The 20,248-nt window shown below is 41.7% G+C and overlaps 1 protein-coding gene across 1 annotated transcript in view; it reads right to left on the minus strand.

Annotated features, from left to right (window-relative positions):
* LOC310772720 (serine palmitoyltransferase 2-like) overlaps positions 1-20,248 on the minus strand; it is a 66,074-nt gene that overhangs the window by 19,909 nt on the left and 25,917 nt on the right. Inside the window, exons 8-11 of the mRNA XM_083632603.1 lie at positions 15,671-15,890; positions 13,942-14,068; positions 5,768-5,903; positions 3,756-3,885 (exon numbers count right to left, since the gene is read on the minus strand). Coding sequence (XP_083488729.1) covers positions 3,756-3,885; positions 5,768-5,903; positions 13,942-14,068; positions 15,671-15,890 — 613 coding nt within the window. The remainder of the gene's footprint in view (positions 1-3,755; positions 3,886-5,767; positions 5,904-13,941; positions 14,069-15,670; positions 15,891-20,248) is intronic.

Raw genomic sequence — 20,248 nt, forward strand, 5'->3', positions numbered from 1 at the left:
ATAGAGATATCCAATCTTCTCACTGATGGTCTCATTTGCCATGTAGGTCAAATAAAGGCATCAGCGTTAAATTGAGACTGATGTGTGTGCGTGTGTACCCAGGCTAGTGCGTGTGTACAAGTAGGTCTATGTCATGTGTGCGAGAGTGAAAGTGTTGGACCACGAAATGTGCAGTGAATTATCTCTCCCTCCCTCTCGCTCTCTCTCTTAGTGTGCAGTGAAGTCTCTCTCCCTCTCGCTCTCTCTCTTATGTGCAGTGAAGTCTCGCTCTCTTGTAACCGACCGCTTAAAAAAGTATTTAGTATTCGCCACCCCCCCAAGCTAACGTCAGTTTGCCTATTTAAGAGAACCCCACAAAGCTCAGATTATACGTAACTCGAACCCGGGTTCATTCCATTAGCGGAAGAAGGTATTTGCCATGTGAAATGATGCTCTGGCTATGCTGCATTATTTGGCAGTTTATTGTTTTGGGAGGTCATGGGCAAACTCCTTTCTAGCTGTTCTTGATGTTGGTTCCTGCGGGTCTGTTCAGCCTCCCTTTTGAATGTGTTGAAAACCAGATAGTGGGCAGCAAGGCTACACTGAAGTGTAGGCACATGAACTGACACTTTATCTCATGTATATGCAGACTATTTGCTCTCCATACATTGCTAATTAATGTAGATTTTCTGACTAACTTGTTCAGTCATTTTCCATTTTTGGCACAACTCTCTGTAGAAGCAAGCAGACATCAGTGCATGTTCTTCTGTTTTGAGTCATTGTATCATTTTGTGTGAGCAGGACTGTTTGGCTTTGATAAGTTATATCATGTTCTGCTCAGTAATTCAGCCCATTGTAGCAAAGCGTCAGACATTTTAACTCATCATCTCACCTCCCCAAATTAAAACATGTAATGAGTTTGATGTTACTTATTGCATTGATAGGGGTCAATATCTAGTGTCGGACATATTTTTCTGCAATTTAGATATTAGATAGATAGATAGATACATCACCGCCAACATCTAAAGCCCACCCAAATCTCTGGGTGGGATTTAGTGTAAACCCAAACCCATATCTTTGGTGAATCCTGACACCTCATGGTGAAAAGTAGGGTGCTGAACTGGCCATCTGCTGGTTTTTGTGCCAGGTGATGTCACTTTCTATAGAGCAGTGGTTCTCAAAGTGGGGTCTGGGGACCCCCACTGGTCCTTGGGGGTCCCAGCAAAAAGGGGTAATTTATTTTCACTAATTCCATCCACAAGTAACACAATGACAGAATGTATGACTATTTTGGTCATGGATTTCATAAACCTTCTGTAATAAAACATTTAAAAGCAAAAAAAAGTGTGAGAACCACTGCTTGAGTACTCTACTGAATGCTTCACCAGAGATATGCATTGGGGTTTCATTTTACTCTCTAAATATTCTAAAAAGAGAATGAAACTTACATGGCAAAGACATTTGATGAAAAAGCCATGCTAACTTCTGTGATATTTTTCCAAGTGTCAAGGCTACAGCCTCCGTCACCGTCTGTTTGTTTAGCACTTGTCTTCTGGGTTTGATTTTCAGACAAAATATCATGAGAATGCAGTTGATCAGACAACTTGGAAGTCCTGGATGTCTGACTTTCCCCACCAGCACATGAAGGCAGCGTAATAGTTACAGCTAATAGACCCTTTTACGGGGGCCCTTTTGTGAGGAAAAGGCAGGGTAAACACAGGTGCAAGCAAAACACTAATGATGGTTTCCAAATTCCATGAGTCTGAGTCCATGAGTTCTGAGTTCCATGAGTCTGAGTTGGAAACCCTCATTAGTGTTTTGCATTAATCTGAATGGTACTGGACAAGGAAGGATGGGACATGTCAACCATATTGGATTTTTGATTACTTTTAGGGTTAACTGTTTCAAAGCATTCTACCGGTAATTTTACTCCAATAAGATTGCACTTAGACTGATGCTATGAAGGGCTCACAATTTCAGTGAGCTTGGGAAACTTCTGTTCACCTCACACACAATCATACCCAACAAATGTATTAGACACAAACATGAGTACAAATAAAAAATAGAAAACAAAGAAGTGCTGTTAGTTAGTTTCCCCCCCGGTCTGTTTAACACAATTTCTATGTGTTTAAGTAAGGCAATGTAGAATTAGATGACAATTTAAGGTGTGTGTGTATGTGTGATATCATGGCAACTAAGCTTGTGACAAGGGGCACCTGCGCACGTTTCGGTTTTCGTTTTGGGTGGAAGACTTGCGGTCGGTCTTGATTGGGGGGGAGGGGGGGGGGCGTTCCGATCTATACCGCTTTAGAAGAGGAGCAGTTCATCAGTCGTCAATGTCTTCATACACATTATTGTCAAAGGGCCGTCCCAAAGACGGTTGTATTCTGTGTTTGGAGTACTTGAGTTGAAGAAGATCTCCTACCTCGCTGATGACACTCAGTGCCTGTGGACATGGACAACCAACAGGCGTCAATATGAATGACAATATGTGGCTCTAATACATTTCAAGCTGCACTAGGCAAGATTTGTAGGAAAATGCATGTCTCGTCAGCTTGAATCACACTATTCCAGATGCTGTACATTCAATCTATTTGCCCAATTTAATATTAAGTTTACTCGCATCAATATTACATGATTTCTTGGTAATGAAGTCCTTCAAACTTTAAACAAAAATCAAACCATTATATTCTAGTGCTACTAGGGGGCGCTAAAGTGTCAAATTTCCTAGGGTGTCCTATGTCCGGGGTTCCCAAACTTTTCAGACCAAGTTCCACTATGTACCAAAGCACATTTCCCAGGGACCACTTCCACTGCGGATACCAACAAAATGCCCAGTCTTCACTTTTGCAAGAGGTTAGTTTAGGTTAGTTAGTTAGAGGTTAGTTTAAGTTAGTTAGTTAGATGTTAGTTTAGGTTAGTTAGAGGTTAGTTTAGGTTGGGGTTAAGAGTAAAATGAGCCTTAGTGTTAGATTCGTTTAGATTGGAGTTAGCAGCCAGACTCCGAGCTGCTCAGCTGGGCAATCTAACGTCATCATAAGGGGGGAATCAATGTGACACACCAAAGAGAGACAGAGTGCTACAGAGAAGAAGGAGAAATTGTGACAGCGTGACAGAAATGTCACAACACTCCCACTCCTCATTGTTGCTCTGCTTATTTTGAAGAGGAAGAAGAAGAATAAGAGCAGCTCTTGATAACCCAGGACACCAAAGGTACATGGTGTGCGCCTTGGCCGATTGAACTACTGAGACACCCTGAGTACATAAAAAATCTCAAAGTATGTTCTCACATCGTGAGACATTACTGTATCTAAATTACTGGTAACAGTTTATTTGGATAGTCTACAGATAGCCTACAGAAAACCTACAGGGTATTTGTAAAATTTCAACAGCTTATTAGTTGACATTCAAACAACGGTTTGTCTTTGTCTGCAGATGTTGTTTTAAAAGCTTATTAGTTGAGATTCACCAAACAGATTTAGTTTGCTTCCCGTTCCCGCACGTAGTGTAGGTATGTTCATGAATTGTTACATACTCTATAGCAGAGGTTTCCTTGGGGGCCGCTCTAAACAGTTTCAGGGGAGGCTCAGTGAATAGAAGTGAACAAATATTACATTAGTTATTACATTAGTTATCAAAAGGAGATCTCATAGAATAGCCTAAATGTATGTGATTTGGTTAAAGAGATAGTTCATAGTCATGCTATCAGACTCTGAGACATCAGTAAGAATGATCTGTAGTAGGCTAGCCTTTCAATAGTGAAGGTAAATTGTTACCGTGTTGAGCATGTGTTGGGTGTGGGCGGCTGAGATGCAGAAGCGTGCTCTGGACTCGATGATGGGCGTAGCGGGGAATCCCACCACCACCACCCCGATGTTCCTCTTCAACATCTCCCTGCCAAACGCTCTGGTGGGAGGCAGAGAAAATAGCATGAGGGCAGAAACTAAACACAAGGCGATTAGGCTTAGGGCGTTTTCAGACCAGCGAGCCCGGTTTGTTGATTCACACCAAATCGGTTTGTTTGGTCAGGAGACTCGTCTCCCGGGATCGAAATGTAAATTCCCAGAGATTCTTGTTTTTATAACCTGTCAATCAAAGACCACAACCTGAGACGCAAGAGTCGGCTGATATGTGTCATTAATGAGCGGTAATTTGGAAAAAATAAAACAAAACCGTCGCAACTTCTGTATCATGGAGAATATGACTGCAATCGTGCAAAAAAATCACCCCCTCCACCCCAAAAAAGAATCCACAGTTTCACCAGTAAACAAACAGCATGTGAAGAATGAAGATGTTGTTTGTAATGATAGAATGCGCATCCGCAGCCCAATTACACAGAGCGCAGCGGGCTATGGGAGTGGTTTAATCCACAAATGCGTGACGCTTCCTGTATTTGGGTCGGATCGAGGTCGGATCACGTTCTCCCCACAAACGAACCGTACCAGGGTTAATTTGGAACAGAGACCACCTCTCCAAAGATGTCTCAGTGCTTTTGGTGCGCACCAGAGTTCGATTGCTGCATTCACACCTGCCCAAATGAACAGTACCAAGGAGGAAAACGAACTCTGGTGCGATTGAACCGAACCAAACGAGGTAGGTGTGAAAACGCCCTAAGCCATAGACATGCGTATATTGGCTTCTTTTGAAAAATCACATCTGGTCCAGTCACCACTGATACAATACACTCACCAAGTGTGAAGTAGATCGGATGAACAGTTCTCGAGATATGCAAAGGACACCCACCCACACCCACAGACAGACTGGCGAGATTCCTTGCTTTATGTGGCGCTAGAGAACACGCAGGAAGTACGCCTCAGTATATCAAGAGTAGACCACACCATGAACATTTCTGTTTCGTGACTGCATCTTGCTTGGTTTTGTCGTGTTTGCAATATCTGTCCGCAGACAGAAATAAACACCTGGCAAAGTACGCGGTAGTTCTCGCTAAAATATCTGTCCCTAGGACCACATTTTGCCTTGAGCACACACACATCAATACCAGCCCCGCTGTCACGGCTGGAAATTAACCAACCCTTTCACTCCGTACAAATCTTGTGACATTATGCATCATGTTCTCCAGTAATAGTAGCTGGTCAGAGTAATAGGCTCACCCTGTCTTTGCAGGCATGTAGAGCAGCATTGGAAAGTTAGAGGCTCACCCTGTCTTTGCAGGCATGTAGAGCAGCATTGGAAAGTTAGAGGCTCACCCTATCTTTGCAGGCATGTAGAGCATCATTGGAAAGTTAGAGGCTCACCCTGTCTTTGCAGGCATGTAGAGCATCATTGGAAAGTTAGAGGCTCACCCTGTCTTTGCAGGCATGTAGAGCAGCATTGGAAAGTTAGAGGCTCACCCTGTCTTTGCAGGCATGTAGAGCATCATTGGAAAGTTAGAGGCTCACCCTGTCTTTGCAGGCATGTAGAGCATCATTGGAAAGTTAGAGGCTCACCCTGTCTTTGCAGGCATGTAGAGCAGCATTGGAAAGTTAGAGGCTCACCCTGTCTTTGCAGGCATGTAGAGCAGCATTGGAAAGTTAGAGGCTCACCCTGTCTTTGCAGGCATGTAGAGCAGCATTGGAAAGTTAGAGGCTCACCCTGTCTTTGCAGGCATGTAGAGCATCATTGGAAAGTTAGAGGCTCACCCTATCTTGACAGGCATGTAGAGCATAATTGGAAAGTTAGAGGCTTGCCCTACTGTATCTTGACAGGCATGTAGAGCATCATTGGAAAGTTAGAGGCTAACCCTATCTTGGCAGGCATGTAGAGCATCATTGGAAAGTTAGAGGCTCACCCTATCTTGGCAGGCATGTAGAGCATCATTGGGACGACAGGAGAGTCGTTGTTGCCATAGATGATAAAGCCCATTTCTCGAAGCCTCTTGCGGAAATAGAGTGTGTTCTCTGCCAACCGCTGCACCCGCTCAAGGCCTTGGGATGACAAACAGATGAGACACTGTGAGACATCACAGACTACAATGTACAGTACATGTATAAGATGTCCATATAAAGTATATTTAACTCAACTCTGAAGCTAAATCTGTGGTGAAGACTGACACCTACAATCATGGCGAAAAGTAGGGGAGTGAAGTGAACTGGCCTTCCAGGTCACAACCTGACACCAATGACCAGCCAATAGCAGATGGCCAGTTCACTCCCCTACCCATAGGGCCTGTGTCCATCTAGCGTCTTTTCATCAGCTTTGGCGTCTTTTTTCAGTTGTTTCCAATGAGGAGCAAGCGTATGTGGGCGCACACGGACGTCTAGAGAAAGTGCGCAGCGCCCAGCGTCTATTTTCACAGCGCTCCGGCGTTTTTGTGCGCCCGACTCCCAGCGCTTCCAGCTGAAAATATTTTTACTTTTCAGAAAGACGACGGTGTCGGGTGCTCCTTTTCAGGCAACTAATCATATGGAAAAACTATCGCAACAGAGACAGAAAGGCTCAATTGTGGGAGCAGATTGGCTAGACAGTCTGGTGAGTGTTGAGCTAAATCACTGTATGTGTGTTGTTTGCTAATGTTAGCTGTCCTGTCAGCTATCAAGCTACTACCGCACTGAACTAACATTAGTTTCACACTGCTTCCTTGTATATTGTGCGCTGAGATCAGGGCTTCCCAGCGTACTTCCAGCGTTTAACGGTCGGAAAAAGATGCTAGATGGACACAGGCCCTTAGCTGTCAGGCTTCACAACATATTTTGGTTTGGGGTTTAATTACTCTTGACCTGAATCAGTGTAAGAAAGAAAAGAAAGAATCATTTAAATTACCGTAATTCAATTTAATAATACTATCTACAACATTTTGGGGGCACTTAAATAAAGTTGCATAGTGTTAACAGTGCTGGTTATGCAAGTATGTTCTTCTTCATCCTCTTCTGGCAACCAGCTTGCAGGTGCCGAGTGTGTGTTAGAAATGGATATTAAATTAATTGAATGAAAATAAAATGATTGAAATCTTTCTACATTCTGAGATTTCTTGGGGCATGTTTGCCCTTGCCCATGGCTAATTTCTTACACTGACTTGAATGCTGCTGGTTTGAATCCCCAGACCAGCTGACAAAAGATGTGTGGGGGACGTATTGCTGTCTCTTCCTCAATAGGCACTGTTGAAGAGCCCTTGAGCAATACATAGTTTTCTGAACTGTTCACAAAGGACCTATTACCAAATGACCATCTATTTATTGTACCGTGAGAGAGTTGTTGGTTACACATCAATTCAAAGTGACATGTTTATGACCCTGTAAGATTGTAGACAGTAAAAACTAAAACTAAACTAAAAGCAATTCAGTTAAATTAATTCATCTTTAATCATTAACTCAGTGTAAATATCCGTGTTCGTAATTTTCAACTTTTATGGGCTAGTTATCAGCTTAATGACTTAAATAAATAAATGAGTTAATGTCTTGTGACATCTTACAAAGCATTCACTAAACCGATCATAAATTAAGGTTTATTAAGAAACACTATTAGACTTCCAGTAAGCATTTTATTAGGGGTAAAACTTAAAACATATACATGCTGTCTTTACTGTTATCTTTCTTGTCTCACCAGGTTGAAAATGTGTTGAAAAGACAATATTGTGAAAAAGGCTGAAATGAGAAAAATCCAATTATCCAGGCGCCATGTGGAGATCATGTTTTGGCCTCTCTAATTTCACAGCAAACACTCCCACTTCAGAGCACACATGCACGCACGCACACATCCATAAATCATTTCTATGACATGCAGCAGATGTTTGCTGGAACATGCCAGTCCCACAATATCTTCTTCTAATCTAACCAAATAAATGATACACACCAGACAAACTCATCTTTATGGCTACAAAATGCTGCACAAAAGTGAGCATGAAAAAAGACTTGTAGGCAGATTGATCTGAAGCAACCTTCTAGTAATGAAGCCAAATGCAGCTCAACCTGTCAAATGCAGAGCAATGATTTCACAGCCATCCTATCAGACAAAAATCACTTTCAATCAGCTTTGGTGTCAGTTGCAGTACTGTATGGGAGAAAGTTAAAAAAATCTATTTCCCCCCCCCCGTTGTTATTTGTTGTTCTTTATGGTCACTCAAAATTATCTGAATCACGTGTTGGCTGTGTTCGAGCCTTAAAACTCCTTATATTTGGATTTATCGAAATGTCTATGGAGAAAATGGACGCGGAACTTACTTCCGGGGCAAATTACGTCCCGAAAAGTCACGTGCCTGTTGAGCTCTATGAACAGTCCTTGTCGGAAACAGGAAACTGGCAGCTGGAAACGGAAGTTAAATTCAACACCTTTTTAAGATCTTTTTTAAGACCTTTTCAATATATTTTAAGACCTCAATGCCACTTTTTCACATCGGCGATAGACGTGTAAATCACAAGTTTCCTCACGATATGATATTATATACGGTAGATTGTTTGGACAACAATACACTATTTAGCGGATTATGGATATCACAAAGTCCGTCTCAGGGGTGTGCGATCGATATGAGATGATATAGAGTACCGCGGGGATGACGCATTTTTGTAGGCTTAACCAGAAATCGCCACTATTTGGGTTCATCAGTGGAAAAGTCTATGGGGATTTAGAATGGGGATTTCACTTAAATGCATCAAATAAGGTCTGTGGTTAACAAAAGTTTATGGGAGCGCGGATTTGGGTTCAGCAGGATAATCTTCACAAACGTTGAATCACTTTTATGCCTTTTTTTAAATTGTTTTCTAAAAATCGCATTAAAGAAACGCATTCATGTTCAAAAAGACCTAAAAGTGATTAACGTTTGTGAAGATTACCCTGCTGAACCCAAATTTTCGCTCCCATAAACATTTGTTAACCACATACCTTATTTTATGCATTTAAGTGAAATCCCCATTCTAAAACCCCATTCACTTTTCCCCTGACGAACCCGGGAAGTATACTTCCAGACTCATTCCTGCGGTGCTCTATTATATGCTTATTTAAAGGACGGCTTTTCCGTGGGGAATATGAATATATATTAAATCTCACGCCCCTAAGGTTTTCGAATCCGTTGAAATTTTTGAAATTGGTTGTTTACAGCCAGAGATATCAAGCATCTCTCACATTATTTCCATGTCGCTCTGACGCAAAACGCGTCAGAGCGACAAGTCCAGCCTTGCGGAAGTCGAGGACCTATGAACTACAATTGTTGTGAGCCATGGTCCCGCCTCTAGAGGTCCTCCACGCCCCTTCAGAGGTCTTGAACAAAAACAAAAGGCAGCCATCTTTTTCAACCGCATAGCCTGCTGTAGCTAATATTAGCTTTCCATAGTTCCTTGCAAAGAGACCGATCTCGGGAACGGAAGCACGGACAGACACGGGACTGGCGGCATTGGAAAGCTCGTCAAATTTTACATCTAGTAGTAGGTGCGTTGAAGTAACGAAATCAACGCTGAGCAATGTACCAGTTTTTACACATTATTACAGAAAATAGTTACAACATCAGATGCGCGTAACTCCTACGAAAATGCCTTAAAATGCATGAATTTTTTTTTATGAAGACATCTCCCGACATATATACTTCGGTTTAAATTTGGTGCAATTTGGAGGCAATTTTATTTTCGATTTTTTCTTCTCTATATGTTTTATTGTCGAAGCCTTCTTCTTCTTCTTCTTTGAGTTTTATGGCGGTTGGCAAACATATATGTGCATTACCGCCACCTACTGGAGTTTGATATCAGCCAAATGCCTGAGGGGTGGGCATGGAAACGAAGGCCACGCGAGCCCAGTGCATTGTGGGGAATGTAGGATTTCGAGTCCCCGCACCCGCACCTCCGCACCTCCCCCCCCCCCCCCCCACACACACAGAGTGGATTTCGGTTGATATCTCTGGCAGTGAACCTCCAATTTCAAAAATTTCAACGGATTCGAAAACCTTAGGGGCGTGAGATTTAATATATATTCATATTCCCCACGGTAAAGCCATCCTTTAACATCATCAGCACAATAGCTACAAAATGTAAAACCTCATCAAATGTGATTAAGACTTTTTAATGCTTTTTAAGGGCCTTAATTTTCCCTAAATTGATTTATCAACTTTTAATACTTTGCAAGACCCTGCAGACACCCAAGGGAGCCAATCAGGACCAAGTCCGCGTGTGATGTCTTTGAAGGCCAGTTATGCATAACTTATGCAAGCTGCTTGCTGTCAGCCAGCTGAGGTTAGCGAGCTTAATGTGCTTTGGCAAGCTTCCTTTCCTTCACATATTTCCTCCAGTCCAGATCACTTCAATCTGCGTTGTAGTCTCTGGACAGCAAGCTGTAGCTGTGCATACACATATCTGCACCCCCTCCACACAGTACAAGTCCCAATAGTAGAAATATTGGAAAGTCCTTTGCTACTTAATTTTATTCAACCTGTGTCAAATGTATTATTAAATTAAAAATATTACCGTGAATGTGTTCTGCGGTTTTCTATAACACACACATGCCCACACCCACACCCCCCCCCCCCCAACACACACACAAAATGTATTCTGCCAAATTAACTATGTAATTTGAAGATGGAGAAGTATTCTTGATAATTTTGGTAATTATCTGGTGTTACGGCTTTAGGCCGTAATTGTAGTATTTTATTCCTTGTGCATTTCTGTGACTGTGTGGAGTGAGACGTCATTTATTTGCGAGGATCTTTGCTCCTTGTGTGGGAGGGAAAGTGAGATGACTGCTGTGAGCACCTTTATTCCCTGCAGGTGTGTTTGCAGTAGGGGATTGGCTGGCCAGTGGAGATTGGCTGATGACATCGTCGCTGGGGATTGGCCACTCCAGGGACAGGCCCCTATATAACTCCTGTGCTTTCAAGATGGGACTGGGGGTGTTAGCTGAGTAGTGCTAACACTGGCCCTCCATGTTGCCTCCTTGCTCCTCCAAACTGTGATTTTTGTGTTTATCTTTGTGCTTAAGACAACTGGGAAGCTGTGGTAGCTTGGTAGCTCTGTCTTAGCCACTTTGTCTTTGGGCTTAGACAACTGGGAAGCTGGGTAGCTTGGTAGCTCTGTCTAGCCACATTGCAGTAATAATTTATTCGATTTATATTGTTAATCTGTTTGGTACATTTTGTCATGTGTTGTGATGCTGGACTCAACCTCCTGTATTAGCTGCTGCTTCCAATGCCTGCTCTAGCCTTGGCTTCGGCCTACTCCTCAGGCTTAAGTTAGCTTGTTCTGTTAGCGTGAGAGTAGAGAGTCCAGTGTCCCCGTTTATCTTTTTTATGTGTGAAAATAAAATCACACATACCTTTTCATTGTTGTCAGTGTCTAAGTTTATGTTGTGGTCAAAACCCCTAGACCGGGTCATAACACTGGATACAAAACCAACTGGGCTAAATCTGCTCTTCTTCCACTGAACAATGCTATGAGATTAGCCACACCACCTGCAAACATCCCAGTGGTCCAGAAATTCAAATACTTGGGTATTGTCTTATACAGACTGTGCTCTTCATACCTGGTTTAACCCAGAAGCACAGGTGGCATGGAGTTCATTGGAGGAGGAGATGGTTAGCCTGTGCAGACTTCAGGACATCATTTTCTCCAACATTCCTCTCAAAACCTGTAGATCCAGCTATGGACCTATAATCTCTCCCCTTATCGCCACATATAAAACTGTTGATCTCATGCCAACATATCGATCAAATTCCATAATAATTTCCCCTTGTTAAATATCGATCAAATTCCATAATCATTTCCCCTTGTTTAATAACTTTTCTCTTCGTCTGGGTGGTCCTCATCTCCTTCCCTCCATGGAAGAAAAAAGGCATTCATATTCTCTCTGACATCACATTAGGTAATAGGCTTCGGGCATTTCAGGACCTTCAGTCTCATTATAATCTTCCTGGCACTTTGTTCTCTTATCTGCAAATTTGTAGTGCGCCGTGTTCATATGGTGTTCGTTGGGGTGAAGAATTAAAAAGCCATCCCATCCACAGAATCTGTACATCCAAGGCCACTAGGGTTAGGGTTTCCAGCCTTTATACATCTATCGCTAAGGTTAGGGTTTCCAGCATTTATACATTTATCACTAAGGTTAGGGTTTCCAGCCTTTATACATCTATCACTAAGGTTAGGGTTTCCAGCATTTATACATTTATCACTAAGGTTAGGGTTTCCAGCCTTTATACATTTATCACTAAGGCTAGGGTTTCCAGCCTTTATACATTTATCACTAAGGTTAGGGTTTCCAGCATTTATACATTTATCACTAAGGTTAGGGTTTCCAACATTTATACATTTATCACTAAGGTTAGGGTTTCCAGCCTTTATACATTTATCACTAAGGTTAGGGATTCCAGCCTTTATACATTTATCACTAAGGTTAGGGTTTCCAGCGATTATACATTTATCACTAAGGTTAGGGTTTCCAGCATTTATACATTTATCACTAAGGTTAGGGTTTCCAGCATTTATACATTTATCACTAAGGTTAGGGTTTCCAGCATTTATACATTCATCGCTAAGGTTAGGGTTTCCAGCCTTATACATTCATCACTAAGGTTAGGCTTTCCAGCCTTTATACATGTATCACTAAGGTTAGAGTTTCCAGCCTTATACATTCATCACTAAGGTTAGGGTTTCCAGCATTTATACATTCATCACTAAGGTTAGGGTTTCCAGCATTTATAAATGTCTCACTAAGGATATGGTTTCCAGCCTTATACATTCATCACTAAGGTTAGAGTTTCCAGCCTTTATAAATGTATCACTAAGGATATGGTTTCCAGCCTTTATACATTTATCACTAAGGTTAGGGTTTCCAGCCTTTATACATTCATCACTAAGGTTAGGGTTACCAGCCTTTATAAATGTATCACTAAGGATATGGTTTCCAGCCTTTATACATTTCTCACTAAGGTTAGGGTTTCCAGCCTTTATACATTTATCACTAAGGCAGCGGATATTGACTTGCATTGCAAGTGTTTTTCTTCTTTTGTGTTGTGTTGTATAATTTATGAATAAAAAAAATCACAAAATCACAAAAAAAGAAGAAAGAAAATGGAGAAGCTGAAAGCAATGAGGGTTATTCATCCTAACTTCAATCCACACTATGAAACTTTGCTACCAATGCACTTACAGTACATACAGTAGATCTCTATTTTCTTTCTCAATTCCATAACTGTCTCGTCACTTACAGCATTAATTTTAGTGTTGTATATAAATGTGCGTTTAGTAGGAAGTTGCTACTATTGTGTTTGACTTAATGAATAACATAATGGACTCTATGGATGTTTTTATATCTGGAGCGCCAGACCAAATGAATGTCCCCATGCAGAATAATAAACTTGATCTGTATCTGTATCTGAAAAGTCACAGTAGAATGAGCTAAATTCACGATTTCTTGAACCGCTGTATTGTAGCCTATGTATTGGTTTTGCAGCAGCCCGCTGTAATCAGTGCATACAGAACCAAATAAAAGTCAAATCCAAATCCTTATTTTAGTGTCGCTCTGTTTCAGAAATATAAAGGTAGAAACCCATGGAACTCTTGTGTTATGGATTCCCTAAGCCATCGTTAAATCCCACTTGGTTAAAAGCAGTTTAAATCGAGGCCATTATGAGCTGAAAATACAGTAAGCTTTGCAAAGTACAACAGCACCACTGAGGCAGTCTCCAGAAGATAGATGAGCTTGCACTGTCCCCTTGTGGCAAGTAGTGAGAACTACACCAGAACCAGCTGTGTAAGTTGAATGACTCGACACTAACAAACAGCAGCACACCACCAAGAAGTCATGTGCAAACCAAAACATGTAGGCACTGAGCCACCGTGCAGATTAGTCCACTATGATGTACAGTGTCGACTAGTCTGTGAAAGCCGTATTATTAGAGAGTTGATTTGATTCGATTTTTTTCCACCATTAAACCCCCAGGAACTGGCCGTATATATTGTAAAATAATGTTGTTTAATATTAGGTTAGGATGTGAATCCCAGTCAGAAGTCAGGACTTTTTATCAGAATACTGTTTGTCCCTTTGTCAACTCACCTATCGTGGTGCCGTCCTCTCCCATAATACACTTCATAGAAGTGATGATTTGCTCCACCACAGGAGGAGACATGGAGGTGGCGTAGACCGCACTGTGGGAATGGGAGCGCAGGAACTCAATCAGCTCCTAGACCCAGCAGATATGCAGGATTTAAGTAGGTAGGTATGCACGCACGCACACATGCGCACACGCACACACACACACCACTAACGGTTCTAAATGAAGTATCTGCATCAAAGGAAGGTTTAAGGCTCTTTGATTTGTAACAAAGAGTTACATGATGATTTCTTGCCTGTGTAATGAACTAAGAGTAGACACCTTTCACTACGATGGAAAAATTAAAGCTGCAATAAGTGATTTTCTGCCAACTAGAGGGTGACAGAACCTGCAACACATTTGTAAATGAAGCACATCAAAAGCTACTGCACTATGGAAGCCCCTAAGGACAAACCGAGCAAACCACAGTGCATACAGGCTAATAGCTAAGCATACCTACGGAGAAGTGTCACCAGTCAGAACTTTCTCCCGCTGAAGGTTACATGAAGAGGTAGGTAGCAAGTTTACTAGCTTAACAAGTTTACTCGCTCCCTTCATCAATTCTGCCATTAGGAGATTTTTTTCAGGAATGGGAGGGGGAGAGTGCCTCTTCCAAACAGTGAGGGAGGACACAAACCAGTTTAAAAAAATGAAAAGCTACTGAATGGAGCGGGAGGAGATTCGTTCTACAGCTAAATTTGACAAGAAGCTAGCTTAGGGATGAGGAGAAAACAGTGCACACACACACACAAGCTGGCTTACTAGTACGGAGTTTCAAAATTGGTTATAAGGTGTCTGATGTTCTATGCAGATAGAGCCAATTTAATTCCCATTTTCCCCCACACATAACACAACTTTTCAACTATGATCCATCCATATCATTTTGAAACTTAAACTTTTAATTTGAAAACCATTCCGTTTATTAACTGTGTACCGTATTTGAAAACAGATTAATGGCATAATTGTAAGATACACTTACTGATAAGTCAGCTTTCTTTGAGACAAAATTTGAGAATGCAGGTGAAGGTAATGTGATGACATGTCGGTGACAGGGACAGCTATTCACCATTTTCTCATTTACACTCATTCGAAAGTGGTAAGCTGCTACAAAGATGTTCAATTTCACATTGGAAAGTTATGTCTTGTCTTATGTCTAGATTTTTTTTATTTTGCCACCATCATTGTCAGCATTACGTGGAAGCAAAAGTCATTCTTCGTCTTGCAGGTAGGATGTCTTCTAGCATCCAAAACAGTCCCACATATTTCACTAAGAAAGATACAAGTAAGCCTTCTTTTGATGACTTGATGTAAATTCAGTGACATCTCAGGCATGTACTGGAATGGTATATTTATGACAGGAATGCGGTGCAGATGCACTTAAAGGCTGTGTATCCACATTTCTGGGATGACAGGCGTTTTGACTATCCCTTTTTCTGACAGCTTTTGCTTTGTCGCTAAACATATATATTTTTTAAATATAACAAACTGTACATTGCGATCTCAAGTTTTTCTAACATGCTAAACATTCTTAGTGAGAGAACGTTGCACAAGTAACACTATTGCAACGTCTCACTGGTTACTGTTGGATTCTTAGTGTCAATCTACTATTAAGTTTTTCTCCATTACTCCACCTGCAAAAAAGAAGAAGAAAAGACTCCACCTGCAAAAACAAATGCAATGCTCATTCCTCACCCTCTTCCCTGCGATGTATCCCCCTGCGGCGCCGAAGCTCTTGGTGAAGGTGCCCATTAGAACGTCTACGTCGCAGGGGTCCAGGCCGAAGTGATCCACCACGCCTCTCCCCCTGGACCCTAGGGCCCCTATGCTGTGAGCCTCATCTAGGTAGAGGTAGGCCCCGTAACGCTTTTTCAGGGCGATCACCTCCGGCAGCCGCACTATGCTGCCCTCCATGCTACAGGAAGGACAGAGGGATGGAGAGTTGGTGTGACAGCAGTGTCAGTCACTATGTTTGCATGGACTTGTTCTGACAGCAGTGTCAGTCACTACCAGGGGTGAAAGTGGTTTGAATTTCTTACAGGAACTATACTACCCCAACCTTCATCGTTTCATATTGTCCTCCTCCCACCCCCAGCTTCATGCATCCCAGAACACACACATCCATTTTTTGAATGCCTGTATGGTGTAGAAATTAGAAACACTTGTATAGTGAATTATTTAGGCCTGTTTAAACATTACAACAACAGACTCTCCTATGTGGACTATCATGTGTGATTTCAACTCTCCTTTTTGACCAAAACATTTACCACACACTGAACAATTAAATTGTGTCTCTCCTGTGTGAACTATTATGAATAACCGCGGTAGGCTACATTGTATGCTTTGGTGCGATGTAGGATTTTGTCTTTCAATAATAATATCCTCATTGCAGCCTTGCTGTAGTTGTTGGTGTTGTTGCGGTTATTTGACTTTCTGACCACCCGCCTCAGTGCTTATTATGAGGCCAGAATAACAGATGCTGCCCTTGGCCATTGGGAAGGCTAACAATTTACTTTTGGCTTTATTGATTGTGTATGATTCAACTTTGTATCTATGATTTTATATTATTGCATGTTTTTGTAGATTGTTGGGACTTCACTGGCCTGGAACAAACTGCTGGACTGGGGGGAATGAATAACTGTGCCAAAAAAAGAAGAAGCTAGGCCTATGTGCTGTAGCCTATTGTATTTTTAATTTTACATTTTTTATATTTTTCATTTGCAAGTTCAACTGTCAGCTGAGCTCTGTTATTGAAGCTTTGGCTAAAGCCGTGAATTTTACAATCATGTTTTGAAATAAATATGTTTAAAAATCGTTTGTGTGTTAAAAGCTTGTGTTACGTTTTCATTAGCGTTAATATTACAGTAATTTATTTTCAATGTCCGCTATCAAGAGCAATTTGGTTAGGCCTAGTAAAATCGCTGGGCTGGGTGCAGTGTTTGTGGTGTGGGAAATGTGTTAAAAGCTTGTATTACGTTTTCATTAGCGTTAATACAAGGAAGGTATGTGACCATCATTCATTTCAATGTCCGCTATCAAAAGCAATTCAGTTGGTTCATGAAATCGCTGGACTGTGTGCTGTGCAGTGGTTGTGGTGTGGGAGATTCGAGCTGTCAAAAGAAGACAAAAGACTTTCTCCTGGCCAATCCCGGCGCTTGACTGCTGCGTAGGCGGGCACAGGGCGTGGTTTTGGCTTAACCTATGTGGGTTTCGAAATAACGCAGTATGGACAGACAGCCGAGCAGCAGCAGCGCCATCAGAAGCTGCGTGCTTATAGCCTACACAGCACGGATTAAAACCACAGGTCTAAAACACTGCATTGGAACAATTTAGAAGCAATTTATGAGAGAGACTACTGTTGTTTATGTTACCCTAACGACATAACGTCAGCACAGATGTGTTTCCTTGTTGGAAATTATGCAATCGTGATTGCTTCTGCAGCAATCGGATTTTGATTGACAGCAGCTGCGTGTCTTCCAGGAACGCCGTTCAGGCACAGAATTTCTTAACGGAACTGAGTTCCGGACGGTTCCGGCCGACTTTCACCAGTGGTCACTACATTTACATGGACTTCTTCTGACAGCAGTGTCAGTCACTACGTTTACATGGACTTATTATGACAGCAGTGTCAGTCACTATGTTTACAGGACTTATTCTGACAGCAGTGTCAGTCACTATGTTTACGTGGACTTATTCTGACAGCAGTGTCAGTCACTATGTTTACATGGACTTATTATGACAGCAGTGTCAGTCACTATGTTTGCATGCACTTATTCTGACAGCAGTGTCAGTCACTATGTTTACATGGACTTATTCTGACAGCAGTGTCAGTCACTATGTTTACATGGACTTATTCTGACAGCAGTGTCAGTCACTATGTTTACATGGACTTATTATGACAGCAGTGTCAGTCACTATGTTTACATGGACTTATTATGACAGCAGTGTCAGTCACTATGTTTACATGGACTTATTCTGACAGCAGTGTCAGTCACTATGTTTACATGGACTTATTCTGACAGCAGTGTCAGTCACTATGTTTGCATGTACTTATTCTGACAGCAGTGTCAGTCACTATGTTTACATGGACTTATTCTGACAGCAGTGTCAGTCACTATGTCTGCATGTACTTATTCTGACAGCAGTGTCAGTCACTATGTTTACATGGACTTATTCTGACAGCAGTGTGTCACTACGTTTACATGGACTTATTCTGACAGCAGTGTCAGTCACTACGTTTACATGGACTTATTCTAGATACTGACCGCTTGTGTCGGAAAAGGCCGCGACTACTCAAATACGCCAATAGGACGAATCAGCCTGACGTCACAACAACAACAAATCCCCCAGAAATGCGGAAGCCCGCAGCAGTTAACTAGTATGAGTTGTGTCAAACAAGTAAATATCTCAAAAACTATACATGGCATCGCTTATATTTTGTCATTCTGAGTGAGAGTAGAGCTGTCGAAAATAATCGATTCAGAGATGCATCGCGATGCTTAATAGGACGATTCTGAATCGATTAACAAATATCAAAAATCGATTATTTAATTTTTTTTTTTTTTTTTTTTTTATAATCAAATAAAATAGAATGTAAGTACATGCAGTTGTTTATTTTAATTATGGATCATAATACAATGCAATTCCAAATGCACTTTTATTTTAAAAGTAGCCACACAGTGAGAAAAAAGAAAGTGAGAAAAAATAAATCATGTATTGCGGAAAAAGTGATGCATCGATTTAAGATGCATCGTGATGCATCGAGATGCATCGGAGATGCATCGTATAATCGAATCGAATCGAATCGTTGACTTGTATAATCGAATCGTATCGAATCGTGAGATCAGTGAAGATGCACAGCTCTAAGTGAGAGCAGAAGTAGCTCAAGAGTTTGATGTATAAATATGCATGTTTTTAAAATGTAAACCTCACAGCCGGGGCTAGAGTGAGCACTCAAAGCTGGCTCCATAGGGTCCCATTGCCGTTGTCCCACACGGCAATGTGGGACAGCATTTTGTTTACCAAAATGAAGCGGCATTTTGGTTGATCCCTCGTATACTCCGGTAGAGTCTGTAATTTTCTAGTGCTAAGTGACCAGCCCTCTTGATATGTCTGCTTATACTGTATGTGTAGGTCTTGTGTGTTTTTTCAGGTAGTGCTATTTGATGTTCTATGTTTAGTGTGATTTTATATATTTATTGATTTTGTGCAGCACTTTGATCAACTCTAGCTGTCTTTAAAAGTGGTTTACGAATACATTTGACTTGACTTCATCTTATGCTCTACCTATTGTTGGAAACCCTACTTTTCCACCATCTAATCTAGATGACACGTTTAAACTCTGGAAAGGGGCAGGCATTCATACAATAGGAGACTTGTACATTGGAGACACATTTACCTCCCTTGCACAAATACAGAGTACCGTAAATTCCGGACTATAAGCCGCACCGGTGTATAAGCCGCACCTGCAAAGTTGACTATTTTTTTCTTATATAAGCCGCACCGGACTATAAGCCGCGGGTGTTTTAATGGTTTTTTTTTTTTTTTTTTTTGTGTTTTAACACATTGAGTGCCAGCCATTTTTTCAATCCTGTAGGTAAGTTGTGCCAGTTTTTTTTTTGAGGATTCTGGCTCATTTTACAAGAGCCGAGGATTATTTTCTGTTAAGAATTCGTGAACACCAATCATCTAAAAATAACTAATAGAATGTGTGCTTTCTCTGTCTAAAAGAGTTAGTTTGCAGAGTTAGTAGTTATGTAGATATTAGCCGTTGAGTACAGCATGGTTTCAGAGATTTTCAGAGAGTTTGGAGATAAATGGATTTTTAGAACCACCTCACGTGCCTGTGATTATGGGTGCCCTTGTCTCCCTCTCTCTCTCTCTCTCTCTCTCTCTCTCTCTCTCTCTCTCTCTCTCTCTCTCTCTCTCTCTCTCTCTCTCTCTCTCTCTCTCTCTCTCTCTCTCTCTCTCTCTCTCTCTCTCTCTCTCTCTCTCTCTCTCTCTCTCTCAGCGAGTGTGGATAGGTCTCACTGTCTCTTGGGTTTGATAGCCCCGATGAAGCCCCGTGCGACTCTAGGCTTTATGCTGCTCACCCAGTCCATTTCTGGAACCCCCCACCGCAGCAGCGCGAAGCGTCCCCGCCTACAGTATGAGAATGAGGCTCGTTCGTTTCTGACTGTAAAATCGCCAAGCCATTTCCGCGGGAGGCGGCTGCTTTTGGTCCACGGGTCCCGTGGCTGTGGCTTTCTCTCTGTCTCTGTCTGGAGAGAACTG

The sequence above is a fragment of the Poromitra crassiceps genome, assembly GCF_964638095.1.
Source record: "Poromitra crassiceps genome assembly, chromosome: 3".
Classification (NCBI taxonomy): Eukaryota; Metazoa; Chordata; class Actinopteri; order Beryciformes; family Melamphaidae; genus Poromitra; species Poromitra crassiceps.